Genomic DNA, 21,613 nt, shown 5'->3' with positions numbered 1-21,613 from the left:
TAGGATCACGCCAGATTCCCTGCAGAGACAGCGTCCTGCCTTGACTGCTTTAGATGATCTGACCCGGAGGCCATCAAGTACACCTACAGCTTGGGCTGGAGCTGCATGACTGTGAGCCATGTCGTTTCTTAAAGGACACGCTTGTAATGCTGCCTTTCTACCTGCTCTGGTCTATCTGTTGCAGACACAGAGACTCAAGTGTTATTTTTGTATTTGAAAGGCTATTTCTGCCTCTGGTAGGACATAAACACATTGTGGGCCAAGGAAGACCTTGGTCTAATTTAAAATAACCTTATTCCCAAAGCTTGTGCTCCATGGTAAATTTCATTGTAACACTTAAGATCACAAAGAGCATCATATGTAAGTGGAAAAAATAAAAGGCTGGAGGCCCATTGTATTTAGCCTGTGGAGGCACTGATGTTACTGTGGGTCACTGGTTCATAGTAAGAAGCCATTAAACCATGAAGTCAGGCCATCAATATTTTAAAGGCTCTTCTATTTTACACTCATTTATTCCTCTATGCAGTCCAATAGCCCAAGCCATCCCATCATCAGGTATGAGAACCCATGTTTCTGGGACTGTCACCCAATGCTTACATATCTGGGAACTGAAGGAGACTGAACTTGCTTCAGCTTCCATCCATTAGCTCATCTTACATCATCTTTTTTTTGTTCATAGGCTCCTCAGATCTCCTGTTCATTCCAGATGGTATTCCTACCACGCTATACTCATGTCACTTTTAGCTTTCGTTGAATAAGTGAAATAGCTTTCGTCCTTAATCCTCCCCTTGCCCATAAATGTTTGTTATCAGACTCTTTCTGATGAGAAAAACACTTTTACAAGCACGAGAACAGATTGGGTGGCAGTTTTCAGCACTACTCTCATCTCAGTGTACAGAGAAGAAAAAGAAAGGCAAAATCATCCCATTCAAGGACTAAAGAACTGGTTCGAGATAACCAGCCCTGGGTCCCCCAGGTGTGTCTGTCATTGAGCACTATTGCAGACCCAAATGGAGGTGTTCTCTGTGGCTGCTGCTGGTTGGGGAAAGTAAAAGTTTTATGCCCGTTTTCCAAAGCTTCTCCTCAGCTCCTCTCTGTTACTAAATTTGTACTATATGCTGTGGGTGTTGTCTCAGGCTACCAGCACACAGGGGACTGTATCCCCTTCTCACCATCTGTCTGCCCTCTCTACGGCTCAGAACACATGCATCAACATAAAATCCTTCCTCTAGGCTGGTCCAAGCTGGCTCCTTCCCAACTACTCCTCTGGCTGCCTCCCCTCACAGGCATCTCATGTGTCATCTCCATACCTCACAGACTGCTCCTGATGGAGAACAAGAGGGAAAGCAGAGCCAGAGGTTGTTTCCTAATGTCTTTTATAATGTTCACTGTCGAGAGGACAGGCTCTCACAAAATACACGCACTGGCTCATTACTCTGTCTCTGTTTATTTCTGAAATGCCACGTCCTAGAAGTCTGTGATGATGTACATGCCTGGTACAGTCGTGCTCTTCTACTTGCACACTTGCTCTCTTAACAGCAGTGGAATTTCTCTGAGCCAAAACCTACCTGAGGTCAAGCACGGGGCTTCTGGTTTCTCCATCAGCAACAAACCCATATGCTCGCCTGAGCAGGATTCTGTTTCTAGTTCTGTTTCTCATTGTTAGCTGCTGCAACCCAGGGGTAATCACAGGGCTCTACACAGCTGCTAGGTGGTTTTTAGATGGAGTTTTAAGGATTGTTTTTGACTTGGAAAGCTGCAAACGGCCCTTGACCATTCTGCAGGAAATATTCTCTCTGCTGCAGTTGAACCAATTGATGCTGGTTGCAAAAAAAACTTCTTGGGCTCTGTCTCTACCAGGAACAAAATAAAGCCATTCTTCACTGGTGTTAGCAAAGCTCTACTAAGCATGCGGGTTTGTATAACTTTCATAGTAATTAGGAGGCCAAGCAAACCATATACTTCTCACAACCTTTAAGCTCCCAGCTGCTGCATCTCCAGTTGGATTTCTGCTAGCTGGGCATGAAGGCACGTCTCCAGCATGCAATGGAAGAGAGTGCCCAGACCCCAAAGCCCCCCAGAACCTGCAAAGCATCAATTTCTTTCCCACAGCCTATTACTGGAAGCCTTTCATGTTACTGGCATTTGCTTCTGCATCACCAAGAGGTTGATACGGCCCTGAAGGGCAGACACGGTCATTTTAAATTGTCAAGCTTTAAAACTAACATGTGACGGTGTGCTGTTCTAGGTGATAGAAGGTACCGACAGGGAGACATAAAAGCAGTGTGGTGGAACCTACCTTTTGCAGGAGTGGAAATTGTTCAAAATGGAAATTGTTCTTTAAAAAAGAAAGATGTTCAACTGACTGTATTAATTTCTGTCAGCTGTTCATCCCACAAACGCACAGAGTAAGCCACTCTTACCTGCTACTTTCTCACAGCAAGCACAGGGGCAGGGAAGCAGGAAGGACGAGCAGCAGACACTTGTGTTTCCCGTGTGCTTGGACCTCTTTCTGCTCATGTTGCCACCCGCTGTGAAGCGCTTTACATGCGCTTGCCAAGGATTCCTCATCTCTGAAAAAAATATCACTACTTTGTCACAAATGGCCTGAACTGTTCTGCATATGGCCTCACCTTTCCATGTGCGCTGACATCCTTCAAGGTACGTGGCTGCTGCTATGGATTTTTCCTGCTGGTTTCCGCTGTGAGGATCAGTGCCCTGCTGACTTTTATCTCAGAACAGCTTTCCAGAAGGAAGTGCTCTCCACAGTGATATAATAATCAGGGAAGCTTTGCCTACTGCTGCAGCACAATTCTGTCTGATGTTAAATATGGAATCCACTGATATTTTGACACACGGAAAAGACTCGCGCTTGGGGAAGCCCTTTATCGTATGATTAAGCTGTCATTTAAATGGTGTAAAAAATAACTTTTGCATGAAGGAAAAAAGCAACAGTCTCCTTGCAAATCACTGCTGAAGGTGAGATGACTGAAAGGGAAACAGCAGCATTTTGTTCCGTTTTTAACTTGACTAAAACAAAGTGTCTCTTCACTTTGTGAAGCAATGGAAAAGACAGAGATTCCACTGCGTAGACCTCTGGAGAGAGATGTTTAATGTGTGCTCATTAAAGGAGCCTTTAATAGAATCAAGTAGAAGCAGAAAGATGCTGAACAGAGTAGAGCAAACTAACAGACTCTGACAAATGCTTTGTCTCATCTCTGGATAAGAATACATTCCTGGTAAGACAAATTAAGTGTAAATGTGAAGAAAACACTGAGTTAGTATGAGCTGGAAATCAAATAGCTGCTGTGGCTCTGCTGTGTATGTGCTTCCACCACCACTGGCAAGCTGCACATCCATGGGACAAGTCTGACTTATGACACATTCACTGAGCCTGGTGACTTTTTCCTACAGGTGATCCACCACAGGAGTTTGAGCAGCGAATACCATCTTGGACAGATGTTTGTTTCTGCATCAGCTCACTAGCTGGTGTCACAAGCAAGAGATCAGCCTCTCCACATCAGCAGCAACCAGCACCCTCGGGCCCCTCTCTGGGCTCCCCTACTTCTAGCAGAGAAGACCAAGTTTAGCAAATGCATGGTGGGGTGCTGCCATCTGAAGAGGGCTGCTGCTGCTCCCGGTGAAAATTGGGCCAGCCTGAGCTAGCTTGTGAAAACTGTGGCAGCAGATGCAGGGAGTTGCAATAATCTAAGGCTAAGTGCTGCCATTGGTGCCTGTTCTGGCAAAGCTGTGGCCAGCCAAAGGCAGACTGGCCCTAGAATGAGCCTGATGACTGAAATGGACATTAAGGGGTCATGACATTTTTCTGTGACTTCTTCCTAGAAGGAGAAAAACAAACAAACAAATCCAGCCTCAGCACAGAAAAAATATGGGACTGAATTAAAAATAAAAAAGCAATCATCAACCACACCAACAAAACCATCTGCTTTATTAGTTCTCCCAGAAAGCTGTCTGAAGGGATTGGGAATCCAGCACTGACAATAAATCCTAGAGTCCACTTCAACAACCAGACTGCAGAGGCAGCCAAAACATAAAGGGAGAGGGGAGCTGCTGCTGCTGCATGGCCCTGGCTGCGTGACCCACACACTACCTTGCCAAGCAGTGAACTCAGCTGTACCTGGATAGAACAGAGCCAGGGGTGAGCCCAAGGGGCATGCAGGACCTTGGAGAGGGTCAGTGGGAGTAGAGCGGTGCCTGCCCTTATCTCCCTCTCAAGAGTCGGGCACCTTAAGCATTGATGTCAGGAAGGAAATATTTTTCTACCAGGTTGAACTGGCCAATCTAGTGCCTGAGACTTTGGGGGTTGTGAGGACAGGCTCTCTTAGGTTAGATGTCAGGGGAAAGTTCTTTACTATGAGAATGGTGAGGTGCTGGCACAGGCTGCCCAGTGAGGCTGTGGATGCCCCGTCCCTGGAGGTGTTCAAGGCCAGGTTGGATGGGGCCCTGGGAAGCCTGGTCTAGTATTGAATGGGGAGGTTGGTGGCCCTGCCTGTGGCAGTGGGGCTGGAGATTCATGATCCTTGAGGTCCCTTCCAACCCAGGCCATTCTGTGATTCTGTGTGATTCTGTGATTCTCTTATCCTACCTTGCTACATTCTCTGTGTCTTTCTGCACCCCTTGCCCTGTAAGAGGAATGATCTGGAGAGTGATGATTCTTGTCCTGAAAATCCTGAGAGGATGCACTTGAGCTTGATGGATCAAAATGATGATGATGGCAAACTCATCGCATCTTAAAAACATGCTTATTTAGGCTCTATATCAAGTGTGATTTAGACCTCATACATCATGATAAAAAATAAAGATGAAACCAGTTCTGGTAGGCCACAAGCGGGAAGAAAGTGTTCTGGTATAGCAAAATATCTTTTGTTGTCAGATAAAGAATCCCCTGAGTTGAAAGGCAGTCTTTACAATTAGCACAATTATCATAGTATCATCATAGTATCATAGTATCGTGCGAGTTGGAAGGGACCTTAGAGATCATCGAGTCCAACTCCCGGGATTCGAGCCCTCTAGTGTAGCAGAGCGGCAGTTTTACCCCTTGCGCCACAAGGGGGATTCGAACCCGGGCCCTCTGGTGTTGCAAGCGGTGGTTCTAACACCGTGCGAAGGAAAGGGATATAACATTTTGGTAGATATATATATATATATATATTTCGGCTGTGGGGTGATGGTGTTGAGCTGCTAGCTTTAAAAGCAGTTCTACAAAGATTTACTTAAGGCCATTTAAAAATAACTTTAAAAGGTGGCTATGACTTGGAAGCCTTTAAAAAGCCTGAGTATCTGCAAATGGACTTGTCTTTGACCTACACAACAGATCAATGGTATTTCTTATATAGTTTTCAAGTGACGAGGGTAAAATATCCCTTAACCGCACAGGCCTCACACTTTCAATAGATCCTGAAATCCTGGCTGTGGGACAGTGGTGAGGTTGTAGGTGCTCTCTGGTTTCCTGCTATAAATAGAGCCATTCATAATCATTTAGTACAAAAAGATATGCTCTACTTAGTCCAAATGTCCACCAAGCCAGCAGCCTGTCTCCGATGTGACCTACAGACACATAAGAAGGTAGGAACAGCCACATGCATCTGCAACACTGCAGCTGAGTCTCCTTGAAAAAAAGGGCAGTGCTGAACTATAGCTTTAATTTCAGCTAGTGAGCCTCACACAACTACGTTTTCTCTTGTTTACTACAGCATGGCAATTATTTGATGTGCTTGATGGATAAACAGCTTTCAATTACTTATCTTTATAAGTAGGTTTACTATTATTGGCCATGAAAGTTTTCTGTTGTATATCCATAATAAAAAATTCAGCCATTTCCCTCTGTTTAGCTCCAGACACAGTTGACAATAATATCTGATATCCAACCACAGGGCACAGAATGCTCTACATTCAGAAATGAGGCAGTTTGGGATTACTGGGTGAAGTAAATACCTTCAGATACCTTGTCAATACCTTCGGATCTCTGTCAGTTTAACCACCCCTACCAGCAGTGCTATTTCCTGAGCTTGTGATGCTGCTGCATCACTTTGCAAGGAGAAGGATGTTACCTGCACTACACAAAGATGCAGCCAAGATTTCCTCCAGTTCCTTAACACCATTAATGCTTCCGTTATTTTAAAAGGAATCTCTTTACAATTCTGGCTGAGTACCATTAAGATTTGGCAGGTTTTTACTATTATTTGATGTATTGATCTTGCCAGCCACTCTGCCCTCCGTATGAGATGTTCCTTTGAGATTGCTGCTTTAGACTTGTGGTCATGAACAGGGTTGCCTAAGAAGACTTTCAGACAGCCCTGGCAATGTGATGCGAATGGTTTTGCCCATTTTCACTCTTCTTCACCATCTTTTTCAACGCTAACCCCAGCCTTACTCCAAACAATTTGACCCTAATTACCTTTCCACTACTGGTTCCCATTTTGGTATGCGTATACACCAATTATTGTTTCAGTACTGCTAAATAGGTAATTTTAGCCTTCTACAGTACTACTGAGGTGCTCACTGAAGCAGTGTTGGGCCTGTTGGATTCCAGTGCCAAAAGATTCCCAGCATTACCCTTCAATCACCTGCAAAATTTGGTTCCTTCCCACAAAACTCCCCTTACCCACCTGTAAATTCCAGCCACCCTTTGTTGCATTTCCTAACTTTCTTACACCATTATCTGTCACGTAGACCAATTTCTCCCATTTCAGCCAGTTTCTCCCACCCTGCTCAGTAGGCTTAACTTTGAACCATCTTCCTTGCTGTAGAGTCAACTCTTCAGACTCTTCTCTCTGCAAACAAAATATCCAACATGAGAAGATTTCTAAGTCTCTTTTAATACGTATCAGTGCAAATAATTAATTTTACTTTCCTCCACAGTGTTTTTGTGACCGCCTATTTTTTGTACTTACTGTATCCACAGACTGTCTGAGCAAGCTTCCTGCCTGTCATAGTTTTTTTATTAGAGGTTTCTTTGTGCTTTGACATGTTGTGCTCTTCACAGTCTTCTATGTTTTGCCTTAGTATGACTACACATACAATGGTCAGAGGTCTTTTCATTTTGGGTACTTTGTTTCTAACAGCCTCCTTAACCCCTTGCTTAATCTCACACTTTTTGATATCCTCTCAGCCTTTTTTGAGAGAAATAATACATTTATTGTAGATGCTTTACTGGGGGTCTTAGAAGAATCTGTGAGCTGCCTGCCAGCCATTCACCATTTTAGCTGCTCCTTTTATTAGAAGCAGAATTCATCCTTACATCATTACCTCACTGAAATGGATATTGTGGCTTCTCTTCTAAGGGTGCTGAATTTTAATAAATAGCTGTTGTTACAGAACATTTATTTGATAATTGTATGTTGGATCTCAGCCTTTTTCTTCTTCCTGTTGTATCTATCAGCAAAGACAGAGAAAAATGTGCAAAGGAGAATAAGATATTCAAGAACCAAGCCTCCACCTTTACAGAATACATTTGATATCAATGTGTTATATATTTTTTCATGTTTATTGTAATGTGGTTTATGACATGTTGCACCTTCTCTGTTAGATGAACTATTTATTTCCCCTCCCTCCTTACTGTTTCTTCCCATTAATTTTTATTCAATTTCCAGTTTAGCAGATTGGTTGATTGGTAGATCCCAGGGGTCTAAATTGATGTAGCTGCAGTTGAAGTTTAGTTAAATAAAAAACATGTATCCAATACATCCTTATCACTACTGCGCTGTAGTACTGGCTATAGCTTAACTGCAGAAAGAGAAACCGGTACGCTCCAGCTTGTCCCTGCTTTTCCCCATTACATCAGTTCTTCTTCTCTAGAGTAAGCAACTTGTGCCCACACGTCTGGTGTGAGAGCAGGAGAGAAGAGCTGTGTCTGGTAAGGCAAACATCACTGAGATTTTCTCCATCTGGGAGGCAGAAGATACAGCTGAGCTGCAGGACTGCAGACCTATGTAGTACAGCCTCCCTCTCCGTTACTTACCTGACCATCTGTCACTAGATAAGTTCAGCAGTCAAATTTTCATTGACTACGATATGGAATAGTCAGCTTTAAAGTTAGAGATGTAGCTCTTTCCAGCAATGTGCGTGCCTGAAAAATAAGATGGGTACTCAAGAAAATAATTCAAAACACAAACACACAAGTGAATTCTCTCCCTGTTTCTCTGAAAATGAGACAGTTCAACCATTTTCTTTTTGCCTGTCTGTCAGAGTCACACTGGAAACACAGAATGAATCGTGCATCTCATTTGGAGCTATTTAATCAGACAATCAGAGCAGATGTAACCAATAGAAGAATTCAAGTTAACACAGTTTCTTTCAACTCCTATGTACCCCAGATAATGATCATTAACTGAAACTGAAACATTAGGTGTCTACATTGTGTGCCCCCAGTGGTGCACGGTGTTAGAACCGCCGCTTGCAACACCAGAGGGCCCGGGTTCGAATCCCTCTTGTGGCGCAAGGGGTAAAACTGCCGCTCTGCTACACTAGAGGGCTCGAATCCCGGGAGTTGGACTCGATGATCTCTAAGGTCCCTTCCAACTCGCACGATACTATGATACTATGATACTATGATGATACATCCATGTGGTAGATCTCCTGCAGCTCCTCTTATACACGGCAGCTGAATTTTCTTCCCCAAAAATTGAGCACACACAATGAAATTAAATGGCAGAGGGACAGAAAACAAGTGAAGTAGGAATGAATTAATTTAGATTTCAAAGGTACACTTGTAAGGATGCTTTGGCACAACCCTACATTCTAGAATTCCTTCAGGCTCTTCTTTCAGACTTTGTGCAGAAAACCGGAGTTCCTGCTGTGTCCTTCGGTGGTGTCAGGGGATCAACAGAAGTTCAGCTGAAGTTTGCACATCTGAATTTAACCCCCCCCCTCCAATTCAGTTAGTATCCTCTGCCATCTCGTTGCATTGCGATACACTAAACTGCGTGTTTTTGGAAGAATACAGTTATGCTGCTTGAAATGTGAAATGCAATTCAATGGACAATCATTCTGTTTTGTGTCTTTTTTAGAAAGGAAAATTTATTTATAGTTACATACACCACATATAAAATTAACATTGAACTGAAACATGTCATCGTTTCAATCGTTTATGACTAAACACTTACAATGTTGACTACAAAACTGTACAGTTCATATTTTGTAACTGATGCTTACAGCATAGTGCAATTGTAACCATTTATTAACAAATAATTTGTGCCTTTTTTTAAATAAAGTGCATTAAATGACTATCTTGTATACAACAAGAAGCTCTGTAGGTTGCAATCCAAATCTTAAGGGAAACCGAGGCAAAGATGTTTTGCTTCCCTTTCAAATGATTTTATACACTGGCAAGCTATGGTTCAAACTTCAACCACAGTTAAAGCAAAAAACCTACCTAGTATAAGAAGTGACCACCACACGCCGCTATGCACTAAACCAATAATTGGTTCTTTTATCAAAGCACAACACACAGAATTCCAGTTGTTGTTTTAAAGCCATTTGTCTCCTAATGGGATGTGTAGACCGAAAACAATCCCTGCGCAGCTGCTTTTGCGGAAGCTTTTAGAATTCCAAATGGAACCACATTTCAATCAGGAGAACCAGGAGTTTGTATGAATTGTGCAGTATCTCCTAGGAAAAGCTCTCTAAAAAACTCACAGATGGGCATGGTAAACCATAGGTTATTTTTCATTGTATTTGGCAATAGAAAGAAAGTAGGGCTCTTGGTAGTAGGCCTAGAAGACTATGAGTGATTCTATCAGCCCAGAGTATTCTAAATTCCGCGGCCTGGAGTGAAATACAGAGTTTTATAGCTTAATTTCAGAGGCACAATTATAACATTCTATGAAATTTCTTTGTAAACACATTTACAATCAATGTCCGTACGTATTGGCTGTGACAATAAAGCTGGGACCAAAAACGGACAACGTAACAGTAGATTTTAGACTAAAAAGTTGCAGGCGTGAAAAATGCATATAGAAGTCTAATGTGGCTACTTCTAGACAAAAAGTAGGAATCCCATTTTCTAGAAGAGCCCATATTGTCCTCCTCTATACACACATGGGACCGCTATCAGCTGCACTGGAAAATGCATTTAAGCACAGGCAAGTAGCCCTAGAGACTGCCTGAATATTTTGCTGTGTACATAATCCATTTACCTGTCTTTTCAGCTGCAATACCCATTCCACGCTATTGGCACAAGTTACAAGCTCTGTTTCCAAACTTTGGAAAACTACATCCTGCTTCTGTACAGGTTAACCTGTGGGGCCAGCCCGAGTCCAACAGCAGACTACCATGCCTTCAGCGCGCTCTGTGGTCAGCTGTGCAAAAAGCTGCATGCTGGGGCACGCTAACTCCCTAAATAGCGTGTTATTCCCCTCCTCCCAGACTAAAGGCAGTCTCTGCTTACAATGAATGGGAAATGCAGAAGCAAAGGGATGAAGTTAGGTTTAAACGTCATTGCAGAAGGCTTTTTCATATCATGCAGTCAGAAAGATCTCTTCTACACGCAGAGCTTGCTTCCAAAACCAGCATGCTTTGACCCTGGGATTAACACTGAAAGCACAGCCCTACCTGTGTGCCATTCTGTTGTGAGCTCTGTGGGGCAGGAGCACCACAAGAAGAACTTGAGCATGGCTCATGTATTGAGGGAGTATGCTGTCAGAGAGGAACAAAAGAGCAGCAAAGCAAAAACCCACGGATGGAGCACAACTCCCTGAGCTCCACAGGACCATAAAAGGGACGTGGCTTCCTCTGTTTCCAAAGGAACGGTTCACGCTGCTTTCATTTGTGTTCTATAAAATAGCAACTCAACAGCTGAATTCCCTATTATTGTGATGTGTTTCATCTTAGCACATGCTGCAGTAAAAGAAAACTTCAGAAGGGAACAAAGTTAATCAAGGCATAAATAGCTCCACACCATGGTCCCAAATTTTACAGATCCCACCAGGAAAAGCCGAGAAGGATGGCTCAGCCTGGAGAAGATGGCTGTCAGTACCTGAAGGGAGGGTGCCAAGATGTCAGAGCCAGGCTTTGTTAGTGGTACCCAGTTCCAGGCCACGAGCACATGCTGACACACAGGTGGTTCCTCTGAACACCAGGAGTACTGTGGATGGCAGAGCATTGGCACAGGCTGCCCAGAGGCTGCAAAGTCTCCTCCTTGGGGACCTTTCCAAATCACATGGGCCCAGGCCTGGGTGTCCTTGCCGGAGCAGGGATGTGAGCAAATGGATTCCAGAGGCTCCTTTCAACCTGTGGTTCTGCGATGTCTTTTTCCAGACTGCTTCTAAAGCACATATATATTGGGTGTGCTCTTTAAAAATAAATACAGAGGAATTTTTAGACACTGCAATCCCCTGCAGGTTAGCATCAGTAGTGCAAAATGCGCACCTGTGTCAGATGACTCAGCAGACTGCTGCTTAGACCTGTGATCCATGCAGTCCTGTTTCCAGAGCATTTATGAAAGACGAAGGGAGAGAGAACAGGGAAAGGAATTCACAATCACACAGAAGGATGGAGGTTAACAGGGACCTCTGGAGGGCACCTTGCTCAACCTCTGCTCAAGCAGGGACACCAGAGCAGGGCACCCATGCCCAGATCGATGTGGAGATCTCCAAAGAGGATATTCCACAGCCTCTGGGCAGTGTGTGCCAGTGCTCCATCACCTGTGCACTGTACAGCTGCTCCCTGATGTTATTTTTTTTTACAACCAAATCTATTTTGTGGGAGCCTATTCCTTAGAAGTACAGGGTCATTGCATTTGCTAAGGCAGGTCTTTGAAGGACAGAGTCTTCACAGTCTGCACTTAGACTTGCTTTGTTTGTGAGAAACCAGGAGCGGGATCAAATGATTTAAAGGATTATCACCAACATAAAGAAAACATGAGAAGTTCCCTCATTTTTTTTCCTCTGAAAGTAAATCAAGTACATTTTCAGTGGGGAGCAAATGCTCAAAGCTGTTCAATTCAAAAGTGCCGCTGATACACCTGAAAGAGGTAAACCATAAAATCACAGGGTTAAACACTGACTCTCTAACTCTTCTCAATGAAGAAACTTATTTATGAAGCTTGTACAGAGCTATGGATTTATCAGCGTATTGTTTTCCAAACGGTTCCACTGAGGAGAAACCTATAAACCCTTTGTATAGAAGCTTTTATGTAAACATGTAGCACTGTACTTACACAACAGAATGAGGCAAGTTTTTGAAATAAAAAGAACTGCTGGTTTAATATGAGAGAAACGCTATTGCCACCAGCTGAATTTCTCTTCACTACTGGTTTGATGAAGCACTTGATTGTGCAACCAATGTTTCTAAGTACTCTAGCATTTTAAGAAAGGTCTGTTTTATTTAGAAGTAATCGTAGCATCCTTAATGTTGAAGGGATCTTTAAAGGTCATCTAGTCCAACTCCCATGCAATGAACAAGGACGTCACAGCTCAATCAGGTAGCCCAGGGCCTGATCCAGATGCACCTTAAAAATCTCCAGGGATGGGGGCATCCACCACATCTCTGGGCAACCTGTGCCAGTGCCTTACTGTAAAACACTTTTTCCTTATATCCAACCTAAACCTCCCCTCTTCGAGCTTGAAGCCATTTCCCCTCATTCTATCACCACAGACCCTGCTGAAGAGTCTGTCCCCTTCTTTCTTACAGCTCCCCTTTAGATACTGAAAGGCCACTCTCAGGTCTCCCTGCAGCCCTCTCTTTTCCAGGCTCAACAGCCCCAGCTCTCTCAGCCTGTCCTCATAGGAGAGGTGTTCCATCCCTTGAAACATTTTTGTAGCCCTCCTCTGGACAACCTCCAACAAGCCCATGTATATATCAGTCACTTCTGTAGTTCTGGGTCAGAAAAGTCTGCTCCCAACCTGGGGTGATCCACAGCACTATATCTTGTTCAATACTCATACTTGGAGTGCAAAACAAAAGATGGGGGGAGGTCAGAAAAAAATTTCCTCAAAAGTAAATTCAAGGAATTTGGGATGGAATGCTTGATTGAGAGTTTTATTCTCAATCGATTTGCAGAACCTCCCCTGCAAAACTTTCCCATATCCTTTCAATGGCACTGAATTAGTTTGCATCTGGACACTGAAGCACTACTTAACTGTAACACATCTAACCTACGTTCGTTATTGTTTCCTTCTCTTCCAGAACAAGTCTGTATCTCTGTGGAACAGTGATATAAGCAACAGTTTCTTCTTGTAGTCTGCCTTAGAAGACCCTGAACAGTTTGTGAACCAACTCAGCACGCAGATTTTTAGCACAAAGGCAAGTTGTTCTTGAAGATACGACTCCTGTAAAGTTACTGGCCCAGATGCTCCACAGAAATAAAGGAATAGAGAAGGATTTACTGTAAAATAACCTCCTTAGTATTTCCAATATTTATTCACCAAAATCTTCTCATTTGCAGTGGAGCCATTTCAGACTTTAATGATCTGAATAAAACTCATGAGTTTGTGTTTGAGGGAGGAGCACCTCACTTCTGATTGCGCTTCCTCCTTTCTGTTCTTGGGATACCATTCGGAATGGGATACCATTCAGCAATAACAACAGTAATGCTGGCCTCAAGGGCACAGGGGCTGCTGCACTATGCCCTGCACCGGCAGCACTATGGCATCCTTCAGGTGCTCTGTGGACATCATGGAAGGCTCAAGATGCAGAGTGCAAAATGACTTTTCCTTCCCAGGGGATGCTTTCATTCAAGCATCCTTCCTATCCAAGTTCAAGTGCTAAGGATTTGGCTGATTCCCCAGGCCTTAAGAACTTGAATCTCCTCATTTTTCATCACCTCCTTAACATGAAAGCACCCAGCATTGAGATTTTTCATCCATTAATGGGATCTGCAAGTTCTTGGTCCCAAGAAGTCTGACTTCCAGCTTACTGGGAGCCCTATCATTTTACTGGGAGACGGGGAGGTAAGCAGACCTAATTCACCCTCCCTGCGTTATTTTCTACCTCTTACATATAAAGCACAATTCTTCCTTTTAGTTTCTTCTTTATAAGCAGAGATTCTGAGGTCTCATTTCTTCTTTATTGCACATCTCTGGACTACCAATACGCCAAACTAAACGTGACATTGGAAGAGAGGAAAACCCACCACTTTATAAATCAGCATTCCAAGAGCTAAAGAAAAATAATCAGAACATTCAAATTCTTATTTCCTAATGATAGTGATGCACCATTACCTGAAGGCTCCTTCATTTTATAAGCACTGCCTGCCCTTGAGTAACACTGTTGCCTAATTTCAATCAAGTTACAGAGGGATTCTTCCTAACGTGCAGTGTCTTGCTCTATTAGGACTCAGTTTGTTGCACACTATAAATTATTTGGAAAGTCTGTATGTCATGAAAACACATGCAGATATTTCATGTTATCCTTTATTTCTCCCACAGGTCCTGCTGCATCCTTCATCCGCAGAAGAGTTGCTGTTCTTTAAACTGTGACCAACTCTGTCCAACTGTTTTTCTTTCTTAATTGTACATCTAAAAGGCAGATCAACACTTACTTTCTCTGTATGAAAGACAGGGCTAGCATTTTGAAAATAGGGTTCTGAATGCTACAGAACACTGATGCTTAAAGTAATGAGATAATGTTTCAGGGATCTGAATTTTAGTGATGCAGTTTCATCCCAACATTCAATCACAGTGCAGGCTGCCCAGTGCTTTGGAGAAACAAATACAGGTATCTCATTTTCAGAAGCTAAGTTTGCCCTAAGAAAATGAGGCAACAGAAGAATAACACTTTGGGGACAGAACAGGGGCTGGCCCAAGCCAAAACTTACTACTGTTTGTGGAGGGATTTCAGTCACTCCACGACATTTCAAGGCTGTCCCTTGAAAGCAAAGGATGGATGCAACTGCTTCTATCACTGGCTGTCCATGGCAGGAAGATACAGCAGCTTCAGCAAGCCTTTCAGTCGGCTCCCAAACACCCCAAGTAGTGGCAGGGGGTTTCTTTAATGGCACCTTTGTCTTGTACTTTTAAAAACCAAGCTGCCTTCAGAACAGGCTAGCACCAGTCATCATATTCATCCTGATACACCCACCTTGATGAGCACCACTAATTCAAGGATTTCCAGAATTAAGTAACAATCAGAAATGCTGAACACAAGTAATTTATCCAAAGACCAATGTACAACTAAGTGCCCAACACAGAAAAGAGCAAAATCTCCTCTGCAGCATGTCGCTCTCTCTTGCAAACAGCGTGAATTCAGCATCCAAAAACTAAGGTAAGCAGCTATTGCTGAGTAATCCTATTCAGTAACTCAAGGACTGTAACACAAACCAGAAATAATGTCCCACATCAGTCCTACAGCACCTGCTTAATGAGGGAAGACTTCTCCTTACGCAGATCATTTTCTGTCTGAAGAATATATTGCTTCCTCCCTATTGCTCTGAGGTTACTCAGCAGTTTATAGTACCTGCAACATGGAGGATTTTATTGCTGTTATACTAAAACCCTTTTTTCCCTTATTGCTGGAATTCTCACTGTTAGGAGAAATGGTTAAAATAATACAATTAAAACAAAGGCTTTGAGGTTGAACAGATGACAAAAACAACTACAGCAAATTTAACTTCAGGTCAGATACGTTAATAAACAAAAATGAACTTCAAATCTTAAAACTAAATGACTCATTATTAAAAGAATCTGTTGACGTGATGAAAACACTTTACACAGTGAATTTTGATGCACAGGTGTGCTTCAATGGGACAAAACCAACAACATTCCTGCAAGCTGTCTAGATTTCTGCCAGTTTCAGAGGTATTTCAGATGGATATTGGCACCTGACCCTAAGGATCTGGGTCCTACACTGTAACTGCCTACACACTCTAATGTCAAAGCAGTAAGTTACTTAGTTTCACAGTCTGAAAAGCAGCTGTCTGTCATGCATTTCTTCTTATGGAAGTGAGGTAGGAGGCTTTGTACCCACAGCTCGGCCCCTGCTCTCAAGAACTCATTCAAAGGTGCATTTAATAGCATCTCACTACTACTGTAAACCGTGCTAGAGCTCCATCTGGTTTGTCCATCAGCTACGGACAAACCAAGGTCACTGACTTCCAGAAGGATTTTCTGGCCTATGCTGCTCAGTCCCAATTTAAGACCACTTCTCAAAGAGCCAGCATCCTCACTGGATGTCACAGCAGTAACTCAGGAGGCAAAATCATGTTTCTCACCTGTCTGTGGTGAAAGGTAAATGAGTTACTCATCAAATGAGGGCAAATCATGCCCTTGTGAGTCTTTTTTTTTGTAACTTCTATAATTAATCTTTCTCTCCTCTTTTTTGACTCGAACTGTTCCTGAGGAGCTTCCAATCACAAATCTCTCTGCTCTGGCACAAAGAAAAGGGCTGTTCCCCCGACACTGTTAAAAGCCATGGAGGATTTAAGCAGCCTGTGGAGTGAGGAAGACAACAAGGAGCAGCATGAAGGAGGGGATGACATTATTTCCCTCTGTGCTGTTTTTTGTTGTGTGTTTTTTTTCTAGCTTCCCTGCCACCCAGGTGTTGCAGGCAGAAAACCACTTGTGCCTGCCAGGCAATGCGAGGAGATGAGAACAGGTCTGCTTTAGCAGCAGAACAGCTGCCCTAGGGACTGAATTACGGTCACAGTTGTAGCTGCTCATCCTCATCACACTTCCTCAGCAATTCGATCCAGAGGAACAAAAAGAAAACAGCAAAAAGATGGGCTAGGCTTTGTATCGCTTCAGTTCGTGCCTTCTACCACCATTTAATTGCAATACTTTGCATACTTGCAAAACTGCACACATACATAGTGTGGATATTTATGACCTGATTATTTCTTATACAAAGATCTGTAACAAAATAGGAACCTGACAATGTCTAGAGTGTCATGAGCATTCCTAAGTAGACAAAGAACACCAGCACCCCACACAGAGTAGGGGCCACATTCTAACTGTGCTGAGGATCTGTAAATCGCAGTGAAGCCATGGGAGCTACGAGGTCACAGCTCTACCAGACCATGCCATGCAATCACCAAACTAATCAGCTTACAGAGAGCCAAATATCATCAAGGTTGAAGCAAGTAGGTAATGGAATTTGAACCCAGCATTGCAACTTAATTATTGCTTGTAAAACCTCTACAGAGCCTTGTTTGTAGACAATTCATTCACGTTTGAGATTCAGCACTGCGTATAGCATATGATTCTTAACGTCACAGAAACTCTGCCACAAAAAGCTACAGTCATCCAAACATCCATGGGAAAAGGACAGGTTCTGTTTGGAAAAATCCAAACCAGCAACACGGTTCTCTCTACTATTTATACTACACAGGTATATTATTTCATTGAACTGTAAATATTGCTGATTTACATTTGAGAGTTTTTGTTTTAACTGCAATGGAAGATTCTGAAGCAACAATGCAGTATGCAGACTGTGACATTCAAGGGAATATAACCTCCTGCTGATGTCAGGGCATTAACACATGGAGCTCCCAGTAACACCAATGCAAGGGGTGCTGTGAACTCCCATGTACTGACATTAGAATAGACACTGAACATCAGAAATCTCCCAGAAATATCTCCTCTCTGACAATTAAGTCTTGAAATTAGAAAGCAATGTTTTATTTCTATTGCATTCTAACGTGGCTCCAGTAAAAGGTAAGAAATAGCTTTTCAACTTAACCCTTCGTGAGAGGAAGCTCCGCTTTTTAGACCAGAGCTATCATCTTCATAATCAAGAGAACTGACATGCATACAGTGAGAAGAATCCCAATATGTGACGGGCAAAACTGACAGAAAGGGAGAGAAGTTTGATTCATGTTGCAGTTCTGGTTGCACATAATTATGAGCCAGATACAATCTGAATTAGAAATTTCTACATTTTCAATTACAGCAGAATAGTGAAAACACGTGGCAATCGTTTTGGCTTGGCAATAAACTGAAGTGGAAGCATTTCACGTAGATCCAAATTATTAGGTTATTCCATTTGATATTTCACTATGGAAAGACAGATCTTGTCTAAGACACATCGAAGTGTTGCGTCTGTTACAAATGCAGTCAGAAGAGACCGTGTTGATTCATCAACTTTGAAACTCCCCAGTGAGTTCTTTCACAATTGATAATATAATAAGGCTTGATGTCCCACATCTAAGAGGAAAACATCAGCCTGACTTCTGAGCAGGAAGGCAAAGCCTATCTTCTGTTTCAATATCCAGCCAGAACTTGGTAGAGAACAGGAACTCTATGAAAATAACGATCAACCTAATTCACGTTGAGACATACAATAGAAGCTGTGCAAGTACTTCCTCACTTACAGCAAATTCATTGCACTGAGATGACCACAATAAATACCAGATAAATCAGGACAATTGGCCATTATTTTGAAGAGCATTCTGATGATGTAAAAAAATCAGTTTGTGGGAACAGGACAGTGGTTTTTTTTTCCTTCCTCTATTTTTTTCCCCCTACTGTTTTAATAGGAATTAAGAGGGGAAACACATCCTGACGACAGACTGTAACATGCAGTATGGCTGAACTCAATCACATAAGCAATTTCAAATGAGGTATGCTATTTAAATCCATTTTTAATTAGCAAACTTAAGGTAAAATCGTGGCAAGCATGGCAAAGTCTGGGTTATATATTTATAACAAAAAGACCCTGAGCAACGTTATAAATCTGTAAGAACACCGATTACTTTGATTTTGGAAATCTCCCTTTTCAAACCACTTGCTTCATTTTGGTCACTGGGGTTTGCCGTTCACAGAAGGGTCAGCACGTCCCGTGGCTCCGATCAGAACCCACCACACAGCGCTTGATGAATGCACCTAAACCAAAGACATGGTCACAAGGATGGCTGGGAAGGAAGGTGTTAAGGAACGTCCTGCCGGCCGCCAGTCAGACATCGCTGGGTGATCTCGCTCTCTGAGACAGGTTAGAAGGAATGCAGCCACAGCAGACGAGCCACAGCGCTTTCTGTATCTCCTGGTTTCTAAAAGCATATATTACAGGGTTGATGATGGAATTGTAGGTAGCTGGCAGGAGGGTGGCATAGGTGTATATAGAAGGATAGGTGTAATCTGCTATTAAGGAATAGAGAGTAAAAGGCATCCAGCAAGCAGCAAAAGTCCCCAAAATAATGGCCAAGGTAGACACTCCTTTTCGGGTGGTCACATAGTGGGAAGTGGCCAGGAAATGGTGCTGCAAGGCAATCTGATGGGCATGGCGCATCACGATTTTACAGATCTGAATGTAGAGCTGCAGCATGAGGGCAAACATAAGCAAGAAGGAGACCGAGAGGACCGCCGCGTTATTTTTAGTGAGCGGTCTGATAACACTGCAGGTGGATTCATCTCTGAGGCAGTTCCAGCCCATCACAGGCAGCAGTCCGATACAGATCGCTGCTCCCCACAGCAACACAAGCATGACATAGGTAAAAGTGACGGTCCTCTCCGAATTGTAAGTCAAAGCGTAATAGAGGGAGAGGTACCGATCGACAGTGATAGCCAGCAAGCTGCCCACGGAGGCGGAGAAAGAGGCGACAATCAGTCCAACCGTCACCAGTTTGGTGGCTTCCGAGCGCAGCAGGTACGCAAACACGAAATTGACGATCAGTCCGATCCCAGCCAGGAGGTCCGCCAGCGCCAGGCTGCCTATCAGCAGGAACATGGGCGCTCGCAGGCTGGGGTTATGGAAAATGATAAGCACCACCACGGCATTCTCGCAGGAGATAAGGGTCCCCGAGGTGCACAGGACAATGTCCCAGGGGTTCACCCACAGCTCTGGCTCCGGCTCTACCACAGGAACCAGGGAGGAGCCCGAGGCATTCTCGGTAGAGCTGGCTTCTACGCGGTCCTGAGGCAGCCAGCTCGCATTGACCGTCGGCTCTTCATTCATTTTAACCCCGCTTCTTCAACGGAAAGACACGGTTTTACCGCCCGCCCGCAGCACTGCGGGCAGCGCCCCGAGAGCGCAGCGCCCCGGGCGGCACCGCCTGCCGGGAGGGCACTTGTTACATAAACGGCACCCGGATAGAGGCGGGGGACGGTGGGGGGACACACACACACACACTGAGCCAGCCGAACACCGACCCCCGCCGAGGGAAAGGCACCACAACACAACACAACACAGCACAGCACAGCACGACCCCCCCGCCTCGCAGCGCCGCAGCCGCGGTCAGCGTTCCGGTGAGCGGGCGGCGGTCCTTCCCCGACCCTCAGTGAGGAAAGCCCCGCCCGGGTTGTGGGGGGGGGAGGAGGGCGAGGTCTCCCGAGGAGCTCACAAACTCCGCGCGGGCACCGCGACCCCCAGGCAGCCCCCCCGCCCGGCACACACCTGGGCTCTCCCGGCGGACGAGGCTCTCGGGGTCCCTCCGAGGCGGCCGCCCTCCACCGCTCGGCGCGAGGGGCCGAGGGCGCAGCGCAGGTGCGCGCGCTCGCCCCCCCCCCTCCCCTTCGTTTCCCCTGCGCGCGCAGCGGCTCGGGTGAGGAGAGGAGAGAGGGAGGCGGCGCGCGCGCGGCCACGTGGGCTCTGCGCGGGAACGGGGACTCGCCTCGTGCTCGCGCGCCTGCGCAGATGCCTCCTGCTGCGAGGCGGTGGGCGCGGGTGGGAGTTGAGTGGCTCATAGGAGGGATCCTTGTTTGGGGCTGTGACTGAGGGCTCTGTGATGGAGGGCCGTGAACAGGAACGGTGTGACTTGGACAGTGGGATAGAGCTCACACACAAGCAGGTTTGCTGATGAGACGAAGCTAGAAGGCTGTGCTGCCATTCAGCGGGACATACTGGAGCTGGGTAGAGAACAAGAGAGCAACAAGGGCAAGTGTAGAGTCCTGCACATGCGGAGGAATAACCACGTGCGCCAGTACGGGTTGGTAGCTGACCTGCTGAAAAGGAGCTCTGCAGAGAAAGACCTGGGTGTTCTGGTGGGCAGCAGGTTTGACATGAGCCAGCAGTGTGTCCCTGTGGCCAAGAAGGCCAATGGGATCCTGCGGTGCATTACAAGGAGTGTGGCCAGCAGGTCCGGGAAGGTGATCCTCCCCCTCTACTCTGGCCCTATAAGGCCACATCTGGACGACTGTGTCCAGTTCTGAGCCACCCAGTTCAAGAAAGACAGGGAACTACTGGAGAAAGTCAGGCTGAGGACCACAAAGGTGACTGGGTCCTGGAGCATCTCCCTTATGGGAAAAGGCTGAGCTGGGGCTGTTCAGCCCGGAGGAGAGAAGACGGCAGGGATCACTTCGTTGTTCAGAAATACCCGAGGTGTGAGAGGCACATGGTTGAAGCCAGGCTCCTTTTGGTGGTTATACAGTGACAGAATGAGGGTCAGTGTGTAAAAACTGGGACACAAGAAGTTACATACAAACAGGCAAGAGAACTTCTCTACTGTGAGGGTGATAGAGAACTGGAACAGGTTGCACAGAGAGGTGGTGGAGCCTTCTTCTCTGGCGATATTCAAGACCCCTGTGTATGCTTTCCTGCTCAACCTGTGGGGTTTTTTTCTAACGTACTGAAAAAGAAGAGAGAAAAGTCACAGATACAGCATTGAAGAACTGAGAAATTGCCTCATAGCAAAGGATTTATAGAAGTTACTCTTTTCAGTTTATCTAGAAGAAAATCAAGACGATTGGATTAGAACATTCTTTCACCTGGATTTTATATGTCCCTA

General features: G+C 44.7%; 1 protein-coding gene across 3 annotated transcripts; it reads right to left on the bottom strand.

Annotated features, from left to right (window-relative positions):
• Positions 1-9,033: 9,033 nt before the first annotated feature.
• GPR12 (G protein-coupled receptor 12) lies at positions 9,034-20,436 on the bottom strand. 3 transcript variants are annotated; one of them, XM_072326427.1, is made up of 2 exons: positions 20,284-20,436; positions 9,034-19,942 (listed from the first exon to the last, which is right to left on the bottom strand). In XM_072326427.1, the coding sequence occupies exon 2, from the start codon at positions 19,843-19,845 to the stop codon at positions 18,847-18,849; it is 999 nt and encodes a 332-aa protein (XP_072182528.1). In that variant the 5' UTR covers positions 19,846-19,942; positions 20,284-20,436; the 3' UTR covers positions 9,034-18,846. The 3 variants fall into 3 exon arrangements, with proteins under 3 accessions (XP_072182528.1, XP_072182527.1, XP_072182529.1); XM_072326426.1 differs by having other exon boundaries at positions 9,034-19,858; XM_072326428.1 differs by having other exon boundaries at positions 9,034-19,855.
• Between the last annotated feature and the right edge of the window lie 1,177 nt (positions 20,437-21,613).

Source organism: Excalfactoria chinensis, chromosome 1, assembly GCF_039878825.1.
Source record: "Excalfactoria chinensis isolate bCotChi1 chromosome 1, bCotChi1.hap2, whole genome shotgun sequence".
Classification (NCBI taxonomy): Eukaryota; Metazoa; Chordata; class Aves; order Galliformes; family Phasianidae; genus Excalfactoria; species Excalfactoria chinensis.
The sequence above is the reverse complement of the archived record's forward strand: the minus strand, read 5'-3'. Positions and strand labels throughout refer to the sequence as shown.

Coding starts and splice junctions, on each gene's coding strand:
- GPR12 (XM_072326427.1), bottom strand. CDS start 19,845: ATGAATGAAGAGCCGACGGTCAATGCGAGCTGGCTGCCTCAGGACCGC.